Source organism: Ammospiza nelsoni, chromosome 7 (genome assembly GCF_027579445.1).
Source record: "Ammospiza nelsoni isolate bAmmNel1 chromosome 7, bAmmNel1.pri, whole genome shotgun sequence".
NCBI classification, from domain to species: Eukaryota; Metazoa; Chordata; class Aves; order Passeriformes; family Passerellidae; genus Ammospiza; species Ammospiza nelsoni.
In genome coordinates, this window is record NC_080639.1 from 30,310,478 (window position 1) to 30,322,845 (window position 12,368).

General features: G+C 45.0%; 1 protein-coding gene across 2 annotated transcripts in view; it reads left to right on the forward strand.

Annotated features, from left to right (window-relative positions):
* The window catches only part of KALRN (kalirin RhoGEF kinase), a 466,317-nt gene that overhangs the window by 398,046 nt on the left and 55,903 nt on the right, over positions 1 to 12,368 (forward strand). The window contains exon 36 of one of the 2 annotated variants that reach the window (XM_059476127.1): positions 3,241 to 4,622. The exons of the other annotated variant lie outside the window; for it this stretch is intronic. Coding sequence (XP_059332110.1) covers positions 3,241 to 3,257 — 17 coding nt within the window. The 3' untranslated portion in view covers positions 3,258 to 4,622. Of the gene's footprint in view, positions 1 to 3,240; positions 4,623 to 12,368 lie in introns of those variants that run through there. 2 annotated transcript variants of the gene reach the window in all.

The window sequence follows — 12,368 nt, forward strand, 5'->3', positions numbered from 1 at the left end:
TATATATTTGTCATTTATCTTTTTATAATGTAGCACACATAAGATTATGTTGCAGAAAGTTCTGACTGGATTTTTTTCTCTGACCTCCCAGTACTTCCCAATGGTTGTGGGTGCTCCTTTACTGTACAGAAACCATGGCTGCTTCTGGGAAATGGAAAAAGTGTGTCTCAGGTTTTGTGTGTTGCCACATGATGAATCAGTAATTGCTATCCTGTTGCCCTTATTGCCCCCCAGTGCACTTGGCTGTCCCATGTGGTACAGCCATTGCAAGTCCTGGGACAGCTCAACAGCTTTGAAATCTTGGATCCCCTGCAAAATGATATTCCAGGCTGTGAAGTTCCATAAGGGAGTGAAGCCTGGGAGCCAGAGCTGCTGGGAACCCATTAGCAAACATCATCCTGAGGAACCAGTAGGTGGTTTCTTCTGGAGATTGTTATCTTTTGTATTGGAAGCAAGTTAAACATGGAAATTTAAAGTTGCTGTGTACAGGAAGGCACAAGTACAGTCTATGGTGTGAGCTTTGAGGAAAGGTCTCGTGTTCACTTGCAGAAGAAAACATTGAAGTAAACACTTGGGAAAGTGGTGGACCATGATAATAAGAGACTGGATTTAGTGACTGTGGAGGTGTCTTCATGATTTTCTGAGAATTTTTCCATGTTCACTTTTCACATGGAAGAAGCAGCTCAGAGCACAGAAGAAAGCTGGGAGTGGCACATCCCGTTATAGCTGAATCTTCTGAGGACACTTTTTCATGCAGTTGAGGCTTGCTGACAATTACAGCTACAGACTGTAGCACCCTCTTAGACTCTGTTGGGTGTTTTCCCCATCCCTTCAGAAGGAACATGCAGCTTTGGTGAGCAGAGGTTTCTCACATCCTCATGTGGTACAGCCATAGCCTCTCTGAAAGCACTTTACAGCTCAGTCAGCACTTAGAACCTTCCTTGAGGTCATGTAGGAAGCCAGTGAGGAACTGAGCATCAGCTCATCAGCAGTTACAGCTTCCAGATTCACACTGACCAGTTGATTTCAGCCTCTTTGTGGGCCTGCGTGTCCTGGGGAGCACATCATGCACGTACCCCAGATCACCTCGTTCCAGGGTGCTGGCTGATTGTGGCCAGAGCCACAATCCTGCTCCTGCAATGTGTGTCTCTGCTCAGGGACTGCAGTCCTGAACCCACTCTGTCCATGCTGAGCTCCCCTGATGAACAAGGCTCCAGCTCTCTGCTGCCACAGGAGCCTGAGCCAAGGCAGGCCATGGGAAGCGTTGCACAACTGGTATAATTTCACCGCATGCTGAATAAATACACTTTGGAGGACTCTTTTCAAGAGATGTTGCTTAATTAATCCTGCAGGGGGTATAATATGTATATTTTTGAAATCCAGTTTTAGCATCGTGCAATTAGCTTTTATGGCCCAGGGATTCTGATTTAAGACATTCTTTAGTTACTAATGGTAATCTGTTTTAATTAGAAATGCAAATGTATTTTAAATCCAAATGTGTCTGAGTGGTACAATGTAAAATGATGATTCACAGTGAATACCATTGAAGTGCCTCAAGTCTGGTATTCTTTGTACCTTCTACAGTTTGAACTCTGAGGATCAACACAATGTTCAGACATCGCTCTCAGCTGAAGCGTGTGGAGGCTGAATAGATTTCTTTAGGAAATGAAATAAATATTAATCAACAGGGATTCTTTCTGGGACGGCAGAAGGAAAATCGTAGCTTTAGGCAAGAAGGAGTCAAATGCTTTGAATGTTGGCAGTAACTTCAGCTCCTCATTAGCAGAGCACAGCTCCTGCCAGGGTGCAGGTGCTGAGCAGAGGGCAGCATCTTAGCTGACTTTGTCTTAATATCAGAGAAATTACCCAGGCTTGAGCGTTCCAGCTGCTCATGGCAGGGCAGTAGCTGCTCAGAGCTGTGTTGCTGTAAAATTTGATCTGGCAGTGTGGCTAAGACAAGCCTACAGCAAGGCAAGCTCCAGGCAAACATTGAAAGGCTGATGTTTGCTGAATATTCCCTGCAGTCACTTGTCCTGGAGATACTAAACTGTCAGGCAGGTAATGTCTGTGATCAGACATCTTAAAATACACTAACAGGTCACCTGTATTCAACAAAGCCTTTGCAGAATCAAAGAGCCTCTGCTACTAATCCTTGTTGTTGTGTTTTAAGTGTTTCTTTTTCCTGCTTCCTTTGAAAGATGGAGCCAAAAGAAAGTAACCACCCAGCAATAGCGAAGATGGCTTTTGTAATGAAAGTTTATTAGACATGTTGCTTGGTAGAGCATTTTTACAGCTGTTTGTGATGAAATTCAGTGATGCAGAAGGGAATGAAGCACTTTATGCAGGGCACCTCTCCACATCTCTGCAAAGCTGGATTAGTTGTTTTTTTTCCATAAGGAGGCTGTTGGTAAGGAGCAATGATGTAAGCACCATAAAAGCTGTGGGTGGCTCTGTGTGGCCCTTCAGAAGTCACAATCAATCAGTTCCTTAGGACTAGCCTCACTGGGAAGGCTGGCGTCTGGGTCAAGGCACCGGCACAGCTTCAGAGGGCTGAGACCTCGGCAGGGTGCTGCAGGGAGCCAGCTCTCCTGTTCCCGTGTAGCAGATGCTCTCTGAGACTTCAAGTTCCTGTCCATCTTTCTTGCTGACGCAGATAGAGTGTAGTGGTGACTTTGTCACCTGAAATTTGATAAACTTGTTGACTGGCATCACAGGGAAGCTTCCTCACAGAGCTGCTCCCTGCCGAGCTGTCAAACGGAAAACCAAGACGCAGATTGTGTGAGCCTGTTATATGGGACAGTGAGTGGTGTTCTGGTTTTGCTACTTAAGCTGAATGAATTAAAGCTTCCCACAAGCCTGACTGATAGTCTTGAGTGTGCAGTTAAAAGTCTCCGAGTTGCTTAGCCATCTCCCTGTGCTGTGTTCAAAGAGCAAAGTGTCACAAGCACCAGCAGTTCTTCTCTGTGTGTTTTATTTCCAAACCGCTGTTTGCATTGACTTCATTCATTCCTTCTTTTAATTCATCCCAATCAGTACCTTTGCTGTGAGCTTGTATTTCCTGCTGGCATTTCTGGAGGACGAGGGCGTGGAGGAAGCTGCTTTGGGACCAGCCCTGGAGGCTGCAGCTGCAGTGTGTCTGTTGTCAAACACCCCAACCCCGTTGTTCTTGGTGGTTTCGTGGTGTCCGCTCCTGCCCTGCGCCACTTGCAACTTATCCTTATTCCGTTCTTTTCTTTTCAGGGGCTGTCAGAGCCTGAATAATTTAAGAGTGAACAAATGAGAGACGTTCATGGAGGACTCTGTTCTTACCTAGGCACAAATTGACAAGCTTGTAGATTGCCTTGGGTTTCCACTGCACCTACCACAACTTTACTAAGAGAAAAGTCCCCTTTCCTATACATCTGTGTCACTCTTGCTTAGTAAAGTTATTCAAGATCAGCGCCTTTGGAATTGGTTGGTAAATGGACAAAGACTTTCTCTTTGCCCGGAGCTCCTCACAGCCTCCAAGTACCAAAGAGAACTCCACAGCACTAGAAAGCAAGAGGCAGCTGCTGAATGTTGGAAGCTACTGCATTTGGCAAAAGAAGCTGATGCAAAGATGCACACAGTTGTGTTTGTTTGTTCTGCTTGTTTTCTGTGCTTTCCGAGCCCTCTGTGTGCCTGGAAAGTTTAATAACTAATCCCTTCTTTCTCAACATGCAGTTTTTCTTCCTATCCCAAAAAGCTTTGGGTTCCGTTCTTGCTTTTATTTTTATTTTTCCAATTCCAAGTTTGTCACCGATACTCTTCTGTTGTTTCCGTGGAGAATTGTTTGGGTACATAGCCACAGCTTCCTTTGAGATAGGGAGGCCTAAATATGATACTCAAACATCATTGTCTTCTCTCCCCCCATTTAACAGAGTGGTCCACCTTGTCACAGAGGTTGCTGACTTCAAGTATAAGGCAGAGTTGACCTTAGCAATGATGTCATTTAACTGAGAAATTACTTCAAAATTCTTACAGTAGCTCAATTTGGGAGCTGCCGAATGAAGCTGACCCTTGACACTTGACAAAAGAATAAGGCTTGTGTTTTACTAACAGCTGCTTGGAAACCATGTGTAATAAAGTTTGTTTTTGTGCCAAACATCCAGGATAAAAGATGGCATTTGCTGACTCTGGTACCCTTATGCTCCCAGAAGAGCAGAACTGCTTTGATCCAAGTTTAAAAGTCTGCTTATATGTGGGTGTCTAAGCATTTCACAGTTCCTTATGCTAAAAGTAACAGTGTACTTGCAAAGGCCAGCAAATGCTGCTCTCGTTCAGCTTCAAACACATTACATTTTCCTCCTTGTCATCCCATATAGCTTTTCATAAAGTTTCAGGGTTAAAACTTTTTTTATGGAACATGCAAAAATCTCCCATGAAAATATATCAAGGGGGATTTTTGCTTTGTGTTTGGGGCTTTGTTATTTTTGCTGCTAGCGACACTTATTCTGGAAACTTCAGGGTTGGAGATGATTTTATTTTTGTCACAGAATGAGGACAGTGTAAATACAAAATGTAAAATAGAACCGAGAGAAGTGCTTCAACAAGTTGTTTCACTACATTGAAATAAATGTTGATTTGTTCAAAAAAAAAAAAAAGCATGCCCTTTCTGGATCTTGTTAGTCTTGACTTTTTATTTCCTCTCTTTGCTGAAGAAATGCGTGCCTCTTGACTTAGCAATGTGCTCAGCCAGCTGTGAGGCATTACAGGAAAGCTGCTCCGATGTGCACTCCCAGCAGATGTGTGGGACTTGCTGTCACTGTGCTCAGGGCTGGCCTGGGTCCTGTGCTGGGCACAAACTCGAGGCAGGGGATTGGGTGAATGAAATCAAGTGCACACAGATGCTGCATCTGGCCTCCAACTCTGCTGTGTGGAGCAACTGCTCTATTTCTGAGCTTTCCCACACCTTTTTGTGCAGTAAAAGTGTGTTCTAAAAAGATGTTGCTTCAAGGTTCCCCTGAAGGTCTGTTACTGCCCTGCCTTGCCTCATGTCTCACAATGGTTTAGGATAGGAGCTGGCTAGGAGTTGGTGGATTCACTCTGAATATTTGTCCTCTTATTATTTTTATTGTGAATTCACAGCAGCTTATGTGGGAGCTCAGATGGGACTCTGAAGCAGGAAGAATTAGGCTGGTACATGGAGGCAAAAAGGCTCAAACCTGCAGCCAGAGAAGTTGTAGATGCCCATAACAGTTTTAAGCTGTTCTGTGGAATCCCATTCCAGAGCAGAGCACTCAAAGGGAAGGAACTCAGGTGTTCCAGCTGCTCTTCAAGTACTTGGTGCCATGGGGCTGAGTTGAACACTTTCCTGAGGGTCTCTTTGGAGGCACAAACACATGTTCTGCCTTCATGTTTAGCCTTCTGCTTCAGCAGCAGCTCCTGAGTTAAACTGAGTTTCCTTTCTAGAGGGAACAAGACCCTGCCCTATATTCACCTGAGGATTCATCTTGCTCTTTTCCCTTGCCCTCCCTATGGTCACCTCTGATAAAAGCCTAGATCCATATGAAGCAGCAGATACAATAGAGAACTTGTGCATTTGTTCCTCTCACTGGGCGCTCTTGGACAGTACTGAAGTCATGTTTTATTTCAGCAGGCTCTCTCTCTCTGTGCCTTCCCCTTGTGCTGTTTCTGTCCCTGGAGACCCAGCTCACTCATTCAGCACGCTCTCAGGATTTCAGTAACTTTTCTTGCAAGGTCCCTTGGGACCATGTGCCTCTGTGCTGTTTCTCCAGGCTTTTGGTTTTATCTCACTCTTTGAAACTTTCCCAGAACTGCAGTGACTTTTCTCTGACCTCCAGGAACTGCAGCTCTTGAGCCCTGACACTCCGACTGGCACAACGAAGACCTGGAGACTACTTTGGGATGTCAGCTTTCCCAGCACATGTTGGATGGAAGCTGCATCTGAGCAACACCAGCTAAAAATAAAAGCTATTCAACTGAAGCTAATGGCAGGTTGCCACGAGTTATTCCTCATTAAAGTGAATTGACAGATGCTTAACTTCAGCTAATCATTCCCTGCTGCGAGATCGGCCTGGTATGAAACGTACTCAGATGTGGGAAGGGGACTCACAATAACTAAATTTAGCTGAGGGTATAATTTGCCCGGGCTCCCTCTGTAGTTAATGGAAAGAGAGAGGCTCCTAAGGGGTGTGTCCCACTCTGCAGCGCCCTTGGGCACAGCCTGCCCAGCTCCTTGACTGCCGAGAGCAGCAGATGAAGCTGCTGCCTGCCTCAGAAATGAGTGGCTCCAAGTGACAGTGTTTACTCACCCCAGCTGGGTGAGTGCTTGTTTTCCTCACATTAGGTTTCAACCTGAAATAATGATCAGAAAGCTGAATACTGAAGCCAACAGGTTGGTGACTGTTTCCCAAAGACAAAACCCATATGCAAAATTCCTCTGGAGCATCCCCTGCTTTGCAGTGTGGGTTAAAGGGAATTCTGCAGGTCATTCTCTATCTCAAAGCTTTTCTTACATATTTCCAAGAAATAAGAGCTATTCAATAGCAAAACAGTGTGTGTGAATAATTTAGATTCTAGTCCTTTTTTTCCCCTGTTCTTTGGAAGTTAGTCATGCTTGCATGCTTGGCAATGAAACAGAAAGTCAGATTTTGAGGTTTTACATTACAGTGATCAGAAACTTTGTCCAATATGTCTGCTGCTTCCTCTATTGGACTAGAAACTTTTTTTATAAAATATTTAACTCCATACCGTTATTCTTGAGTTTGGACAGAAGTAATTTCATCCATGTAAGTGGAGTTGTGAAAGTCCTGCCAGATTGATTTGTACCTTTTGATGCTACTTCCAGCTTGAAACTTCAAATGATCAACAGAAAATTCAATTGAGCCTTTTCAATTTGCTCATTTCCAGGAGGTTATGAATTTAGGGACAGCATTTGAATCTCTGAAGAAAATCTGCATTTAGATTTCAGTGGCGTAGTTTGAACGTGTCTGTAGCTTCTGGTGTGAAGTTCTTTCCTGGATGGTCCCATCTCATTTTTAGCTGGAGCTGGAGCACAGGGCAGGTCTGTGGTTGGACACATGTGGAGCTGCTGAGCAGAGCTGGGAGAGGATGGAAGTCTCTAGGGCACGTTTTGCAATTCCATTGTGAAAGTTTAATGTACTTCTAATCTAAAGGGCTTTTCAAGCCAGTTGTCCTCTGTCTTTGTCTGACATGGCCACTGAAAATTTGGTTGTGTTCACTTATATTCTTCACTAGAGCCTTTTTCAGAGGATGTGTCTGAGGAGGCAACTTATCTGTTGACATTAGAAGTTGCAAGATACATTATTTATACTGTTAACACCTAGTGTTTTTACGAAAGGAATAGCCGTAAAGTGACTTTATATTATCCGAATGCTGTTGCCTCCCAAACTTCTGCAAATCCATGCCAGGTTTTACAGGCAGAATGGGCTCTAACACTAAAACCAGGACCAGTACTGTCATCTGCCTAAGCCACAAAGTTTTGTAACCCCAACTCGTGCCAATAAAAATGTTTCACTGAGTGTGTTTTGAACATTCAATACAAAAGCACAGAGGAGTCCAAAGGAACAGTGTTCATACCTCATTCTGCCATCTTTGCATCCATCAGGTAGAGCTTTAGTCCCAAATCCCTTGGGCAGATCCAAGGGCGCTCTCAAAGCAGCATTTCCCAAGGGAGAGTATAAAGCTTCAGGGGGCTGAGCACTGTGAACTGGAGCCTGCAGCCTGGATGATCATGGAGGTGCTCCTGGGAAGGGCAGGAGAAGGTGAATTTTGATGGTTTAGATGGTTCTTTTTGTGTAGTGTGAAATACTAACACAGAGGCTTTTTTTGTGCACAGGATGAGTCTAGATGATTCCTGCTGTCCAAGATATTTTGGGATGGAGATTCCCATTCTTTAGGAAATTTACTTGAGTATAGACTGAGTTAGTCTTTTACCCACATCTGATTAAATTCTGTCTTTGTCAAAAGTGGTGACAGGAACAACTGAATGTAGAAAATGGGCTCTATTTAGCACAGCAGAGCTGATTTATGTGTTCATCAATCAGGTTGCCATTATTGGCTTTCATTCACAAGTGGCATTAACTGTGTAAAATAAAATTTGTTTATTTAAATGCCCATGCTAGTAGGACTTCAGAGTTCCCATTCGGGCTCATTTTCTTTGACTTTTGTGGAAAAATCCTTTTCTCTCAGGCTGTTTTTCTGGGATGTAAATGGAGCCATAGATAAATCAGAAAAAGATTCATCTCACTTAAAGCAAGACTGTGCTCTAGTCTCCTATTTTTATAGCTATATTCTGCATTATCTTCTGGTTATGGATATTTCTTTCCTATCCTTTATGATCTGTCATCATTATGTATCAAATAGAGGAGACTGATGTTTTCTTCTGAGTTGCTCTGAGAAGCCTTTTCCTTTCCCTGTTAGAGATCTGAGGTCCTGCAAAGGAGTCGGGTGCTGCCTGAGCCTGATCAGACAAACCTCCCCTCCCATGTGTGCTCTGGGGAACAGGGAGGTAAAAATAAAATGCCTTGTATTTATGTTCCAACAGGAATTCCTACTGACTCAAATGAGAATATTACCGTGCCTCTAAAACCAGGTCTACAAGATTTTTATTTTTCTTTTCACCCGAGGTTGCACAGAACTGGAACCTTCTATTTTTCTAGTATAAGAGCTGTGCTTTTACAGATGTCTGTTCATTTGACCAACAATAACAAACATTTCATGGCTGCAGCAGTGCAGAAGCTCTGAATGTTAAAGGCCTTTGGTCTGGCTGAGTATCTCTCACAGTCCTCTTGCCAGAAGTTTCTTGGAGGTTTGCTTAGGAGTGTTTTGGAAACCATCATTTCTTCTGTCTGAATGAATGGTTTGGCCAGGAAATCAATCTAGCCACATGAGTCTGCTGACCTCCCTACACCCTTTTTGCTTCACCAAATACCTTTTTTTGGACGTGTGTCCTGGGACATTGGTGGGAGGCAGCTCCTCATGCTGCAGTGCGGGACAGCCGCTGCTCCGCTGGTGCTCGCGGGCGGCAGCAGCCACCTCGCATATCATGCACTGAGCTGCTGCATCTTTCCCAAAAGCTCTCTGGCTTTTCTTAAACAAACTGTCTCCAAATAGCTCTGCTAATGCAGTTTGCAAAGCACATGTGTGCTAGTGCTTTGCAAGAGGAGCACGGTAACGTGTCCTCCTCTTCCGCTCGATCCACCTGGTGTCTGGGTCTCGGGCCAGTATCGAGTGTCATGATTAATGTGTTTGTAGCCATGTGTGCTGCAGAGCAGAGCTCACGTGGCTCAGGAGGTTGTCTGCAAGGTCTTTCCTGGCAGATTTTTTTTTGTGTTCTTCTTTCTTTCTCTCATTTTGTGAGCTCTGCTCTTTCTTCAGCTCCAGTCCTGCCTCTGCAACCATGTTGATTGACCTGCTTTATGTGCAAAGGAGATCGTTCTCAGCAGGGCTGGAAAACTGCAAATGTGACTTGCTCACAAATGTACCCAAATTTGCAGTTCCTTTGAAAAAGGAAAAAAAGGTTATGAGTATCGTATGTGGATTTTTGGCGTGGCATGTTTGGTAGCAGTGGGAATTGGGATGGTGAGATGGAAGTACTTTGTACCAGTGTAGGGTGTGGACAAGGATAAGTCACCCAACATCGAAGGGCTCTCATGGTGGTTGGGGAGAAGGGGAATTCATGCCAGCCTTTCTCTCCCACCTCCCTGCTTGTTTCCCAGCCTGCAGAGACTGCCTTACCAGGCAAAATAAGGCCATGTTTCCAGTCTTGGGTTGCATGGGCCAGGCAAAGTGTGGGCTCTGTCCCAGATGCCTTACTGTGCTCAGCCAGGGCAGTCCAGCAAACAAGGAGAAAGAGAAGGGGACTTCACATCTGACAGGGTTTTATGGCACGACCAGTATGCAGTAACCCTTTGGTAAACAGCCTTTTTCATCACCAAAGGCACGACCTTGAGCAGGAAAATCCAGAGCCTTTTCAGGTGGGATCATTGGACAGTGTTAACAGCCTCCCTCTGGAAAACTGTGGGTTGACTTTTGTAGTGGCTGGTGGCTCTGAAGCTCTGATGTTCAGTCTGCAGATGGTTCGTGGCTCTGGGTGTCAAAATTATTATAAGCAGGCAGGGTGGGCTGTGGGCCAGCTTGGGACTGGGACTGGTTCTGCCCACATGCTGCCTTCCTGGGAGTGACAGGATTACTGACCATCACTTCCCCAGGACACTGAGCAGAGTGCCATGGTAGGAGAGGTGCTGTGTGTCTGTCCATGCCCCAGCTGTGGCTGTGCTGCTGGGCAAAGGAGAGGGAGGCAGCAAGGCTGGGGCCTGACTCTGCTGGTAAAACCTGGAGTGTTTCCCTCTGGGAGGAGAGGTCCCTGCCCCTTCACAGGCATCAGGGTTCCTGGACTTGGCCCTGCCTTGAACCCGCTGGGCTGAGATTGGCATCTCAGTAACAAACCCTTGGGGTTGTCTCAGGCTTCATTAGCCTCCCTTCTCTTACCAAAAGTTAAATTGGTAAATTTAACTTTTGGTAAGGGAAGGAAAGCTAACTTTAAGTCCATTTGCTGTGGACTGGAGGTGGGGGTGGGACTGTGTTACTTACAAGGTGTAGTGAAAACCTCTCTACATCAGCTGAGATGTGATGAGATCAGCTCATCCTTGGTTTTCCTCTACCTCCTGCTGAGCCCAGTCCCCAGCAAAGGCAGCAAGTCTGTGATACAGCTGCTCCCCCCAAATCATCCCTGGAGTAGCAGCCCTACAGAGTTTCTTCTTCTGGCTGCAGCCCAGCTCCCTTTGCTGCAGCAATTCCCAAAGTTCATCCTCCTGAAGCTTCAGTAGGAGCACGGGCACCTGGGGGCACCAAGCAAAGTCCCTTGGCCAAGAACCCTCCAGCTTCCCCCACTGCCTGTGGGGCTTTCAGTGCTGCCAGGGCCACGAGGGCACTTGGAAAATCAAACCCACCATGGTGAAACCCTGCATTTTGCTGACGCAAGGGCACTGATAAACTCGCAGAGCATCACATGGAGCCTGCAGGGAGAGCTATCCAGAGCCTATTGAGTGGAAGATAAGCTGGCCCCTGACAAACATTATCTGTCACTCGTTGATTTAGCGCTACTTCGTGTACATGAAATAACATCAGCAGGAGCTGGCTAAACCCCAGGCCTTTTGGAGATAAGACTGCTACTTTGCCCTTACAGAGGAATGCCAGAAAATCCCCAGCAGCTCCAACTGGGACCAGCTCCACCTGGAACCTGTCCTCCTCTCAGTTCCTCTTGCACTCAGTCCTTTTGTCAAAAACCAGATGATTGAAATTTTCTTCTTGTCTGGGAAGTGAACTTTGATTTTTCTCTAGCTCGTTAAAATTATTTCTATATGTTCTAAAATTTACCCTTTGACCTCAGGTATGTAGTAACTTACTGGTTCAACTTCTGACTGATGCTGTGTATGGCTGTAAAACATTCTGACTCTCCTGGTCTGCATTGTGCAAGATGGCAGGCAAGGCAGGATGCAATCTCTGCTCCGTGCACAGACAGCTGCAAGCAGCAGCTCTGCCCAGAGGGGATGTGATCTCCTCATGCAGGTAGCAGGAACTGGCTTCTAAAACAATAGAGGCAGTGATTCTCTGCAAGAGTAGCTCTCCCTCAGCATGTGTACAACCCAGCATCTCTAGTGGTGTTTATTGCTGAACTGAGAGTATCTGGGTGCAGCAGTCTATCTTCATGTGTTTGTAACGTAGGTTTTTGGTTTCTGCTGGGACAGATAAAAGATTCAGAGATAACAATGTAAAAATGTTTAATCACATCGGTTGGCTCTTTTCTGATGTACAGCCTGAGATGTTTTTTATAGGAGTGTTACAGTATCTGAATTTAGTAAAAAAACCTTCATCTTAAACTGTGTGGGATAAAACATCTCAGACCCTGATAGGGAGGGGAGGGAGTTGCCTTAACATGGTTTCAGAAAGTTGAAAGCAAGGCACTTATTCCTGAAGGGCAATTGGGAAATCTTTGAGCAACTTGTTTGTTTTGGTTTTAAAGCCTTACTGACATTGGCACATCTTTGGTCTGTTGCATTTGGGGAGAGTAAGGAAGGTTGCAGCCCCTTCTAAGGTGCCAGTCTGAACATGTGTATCAGTAACTGAGGTTGGATGCAGTTCAGCAGAACCTCCTGCTTCTGTATAATGAAACTAGTTTTTAATTTTAAACCTTATTGAGTTTCCTTTGGTTTGAACAGTTTGTCATCTTTTGTAATTGTTCATTCCAGCTTCATAGTTCTAGCGAATTTGTGAACTCTTCTGACAGATTGCTTTCAAAGGCAAAGGAGATAATTTTAAGGTGCTTCTAAGTTAATAAGTAGTCTAACTAAATCGTGTCATTG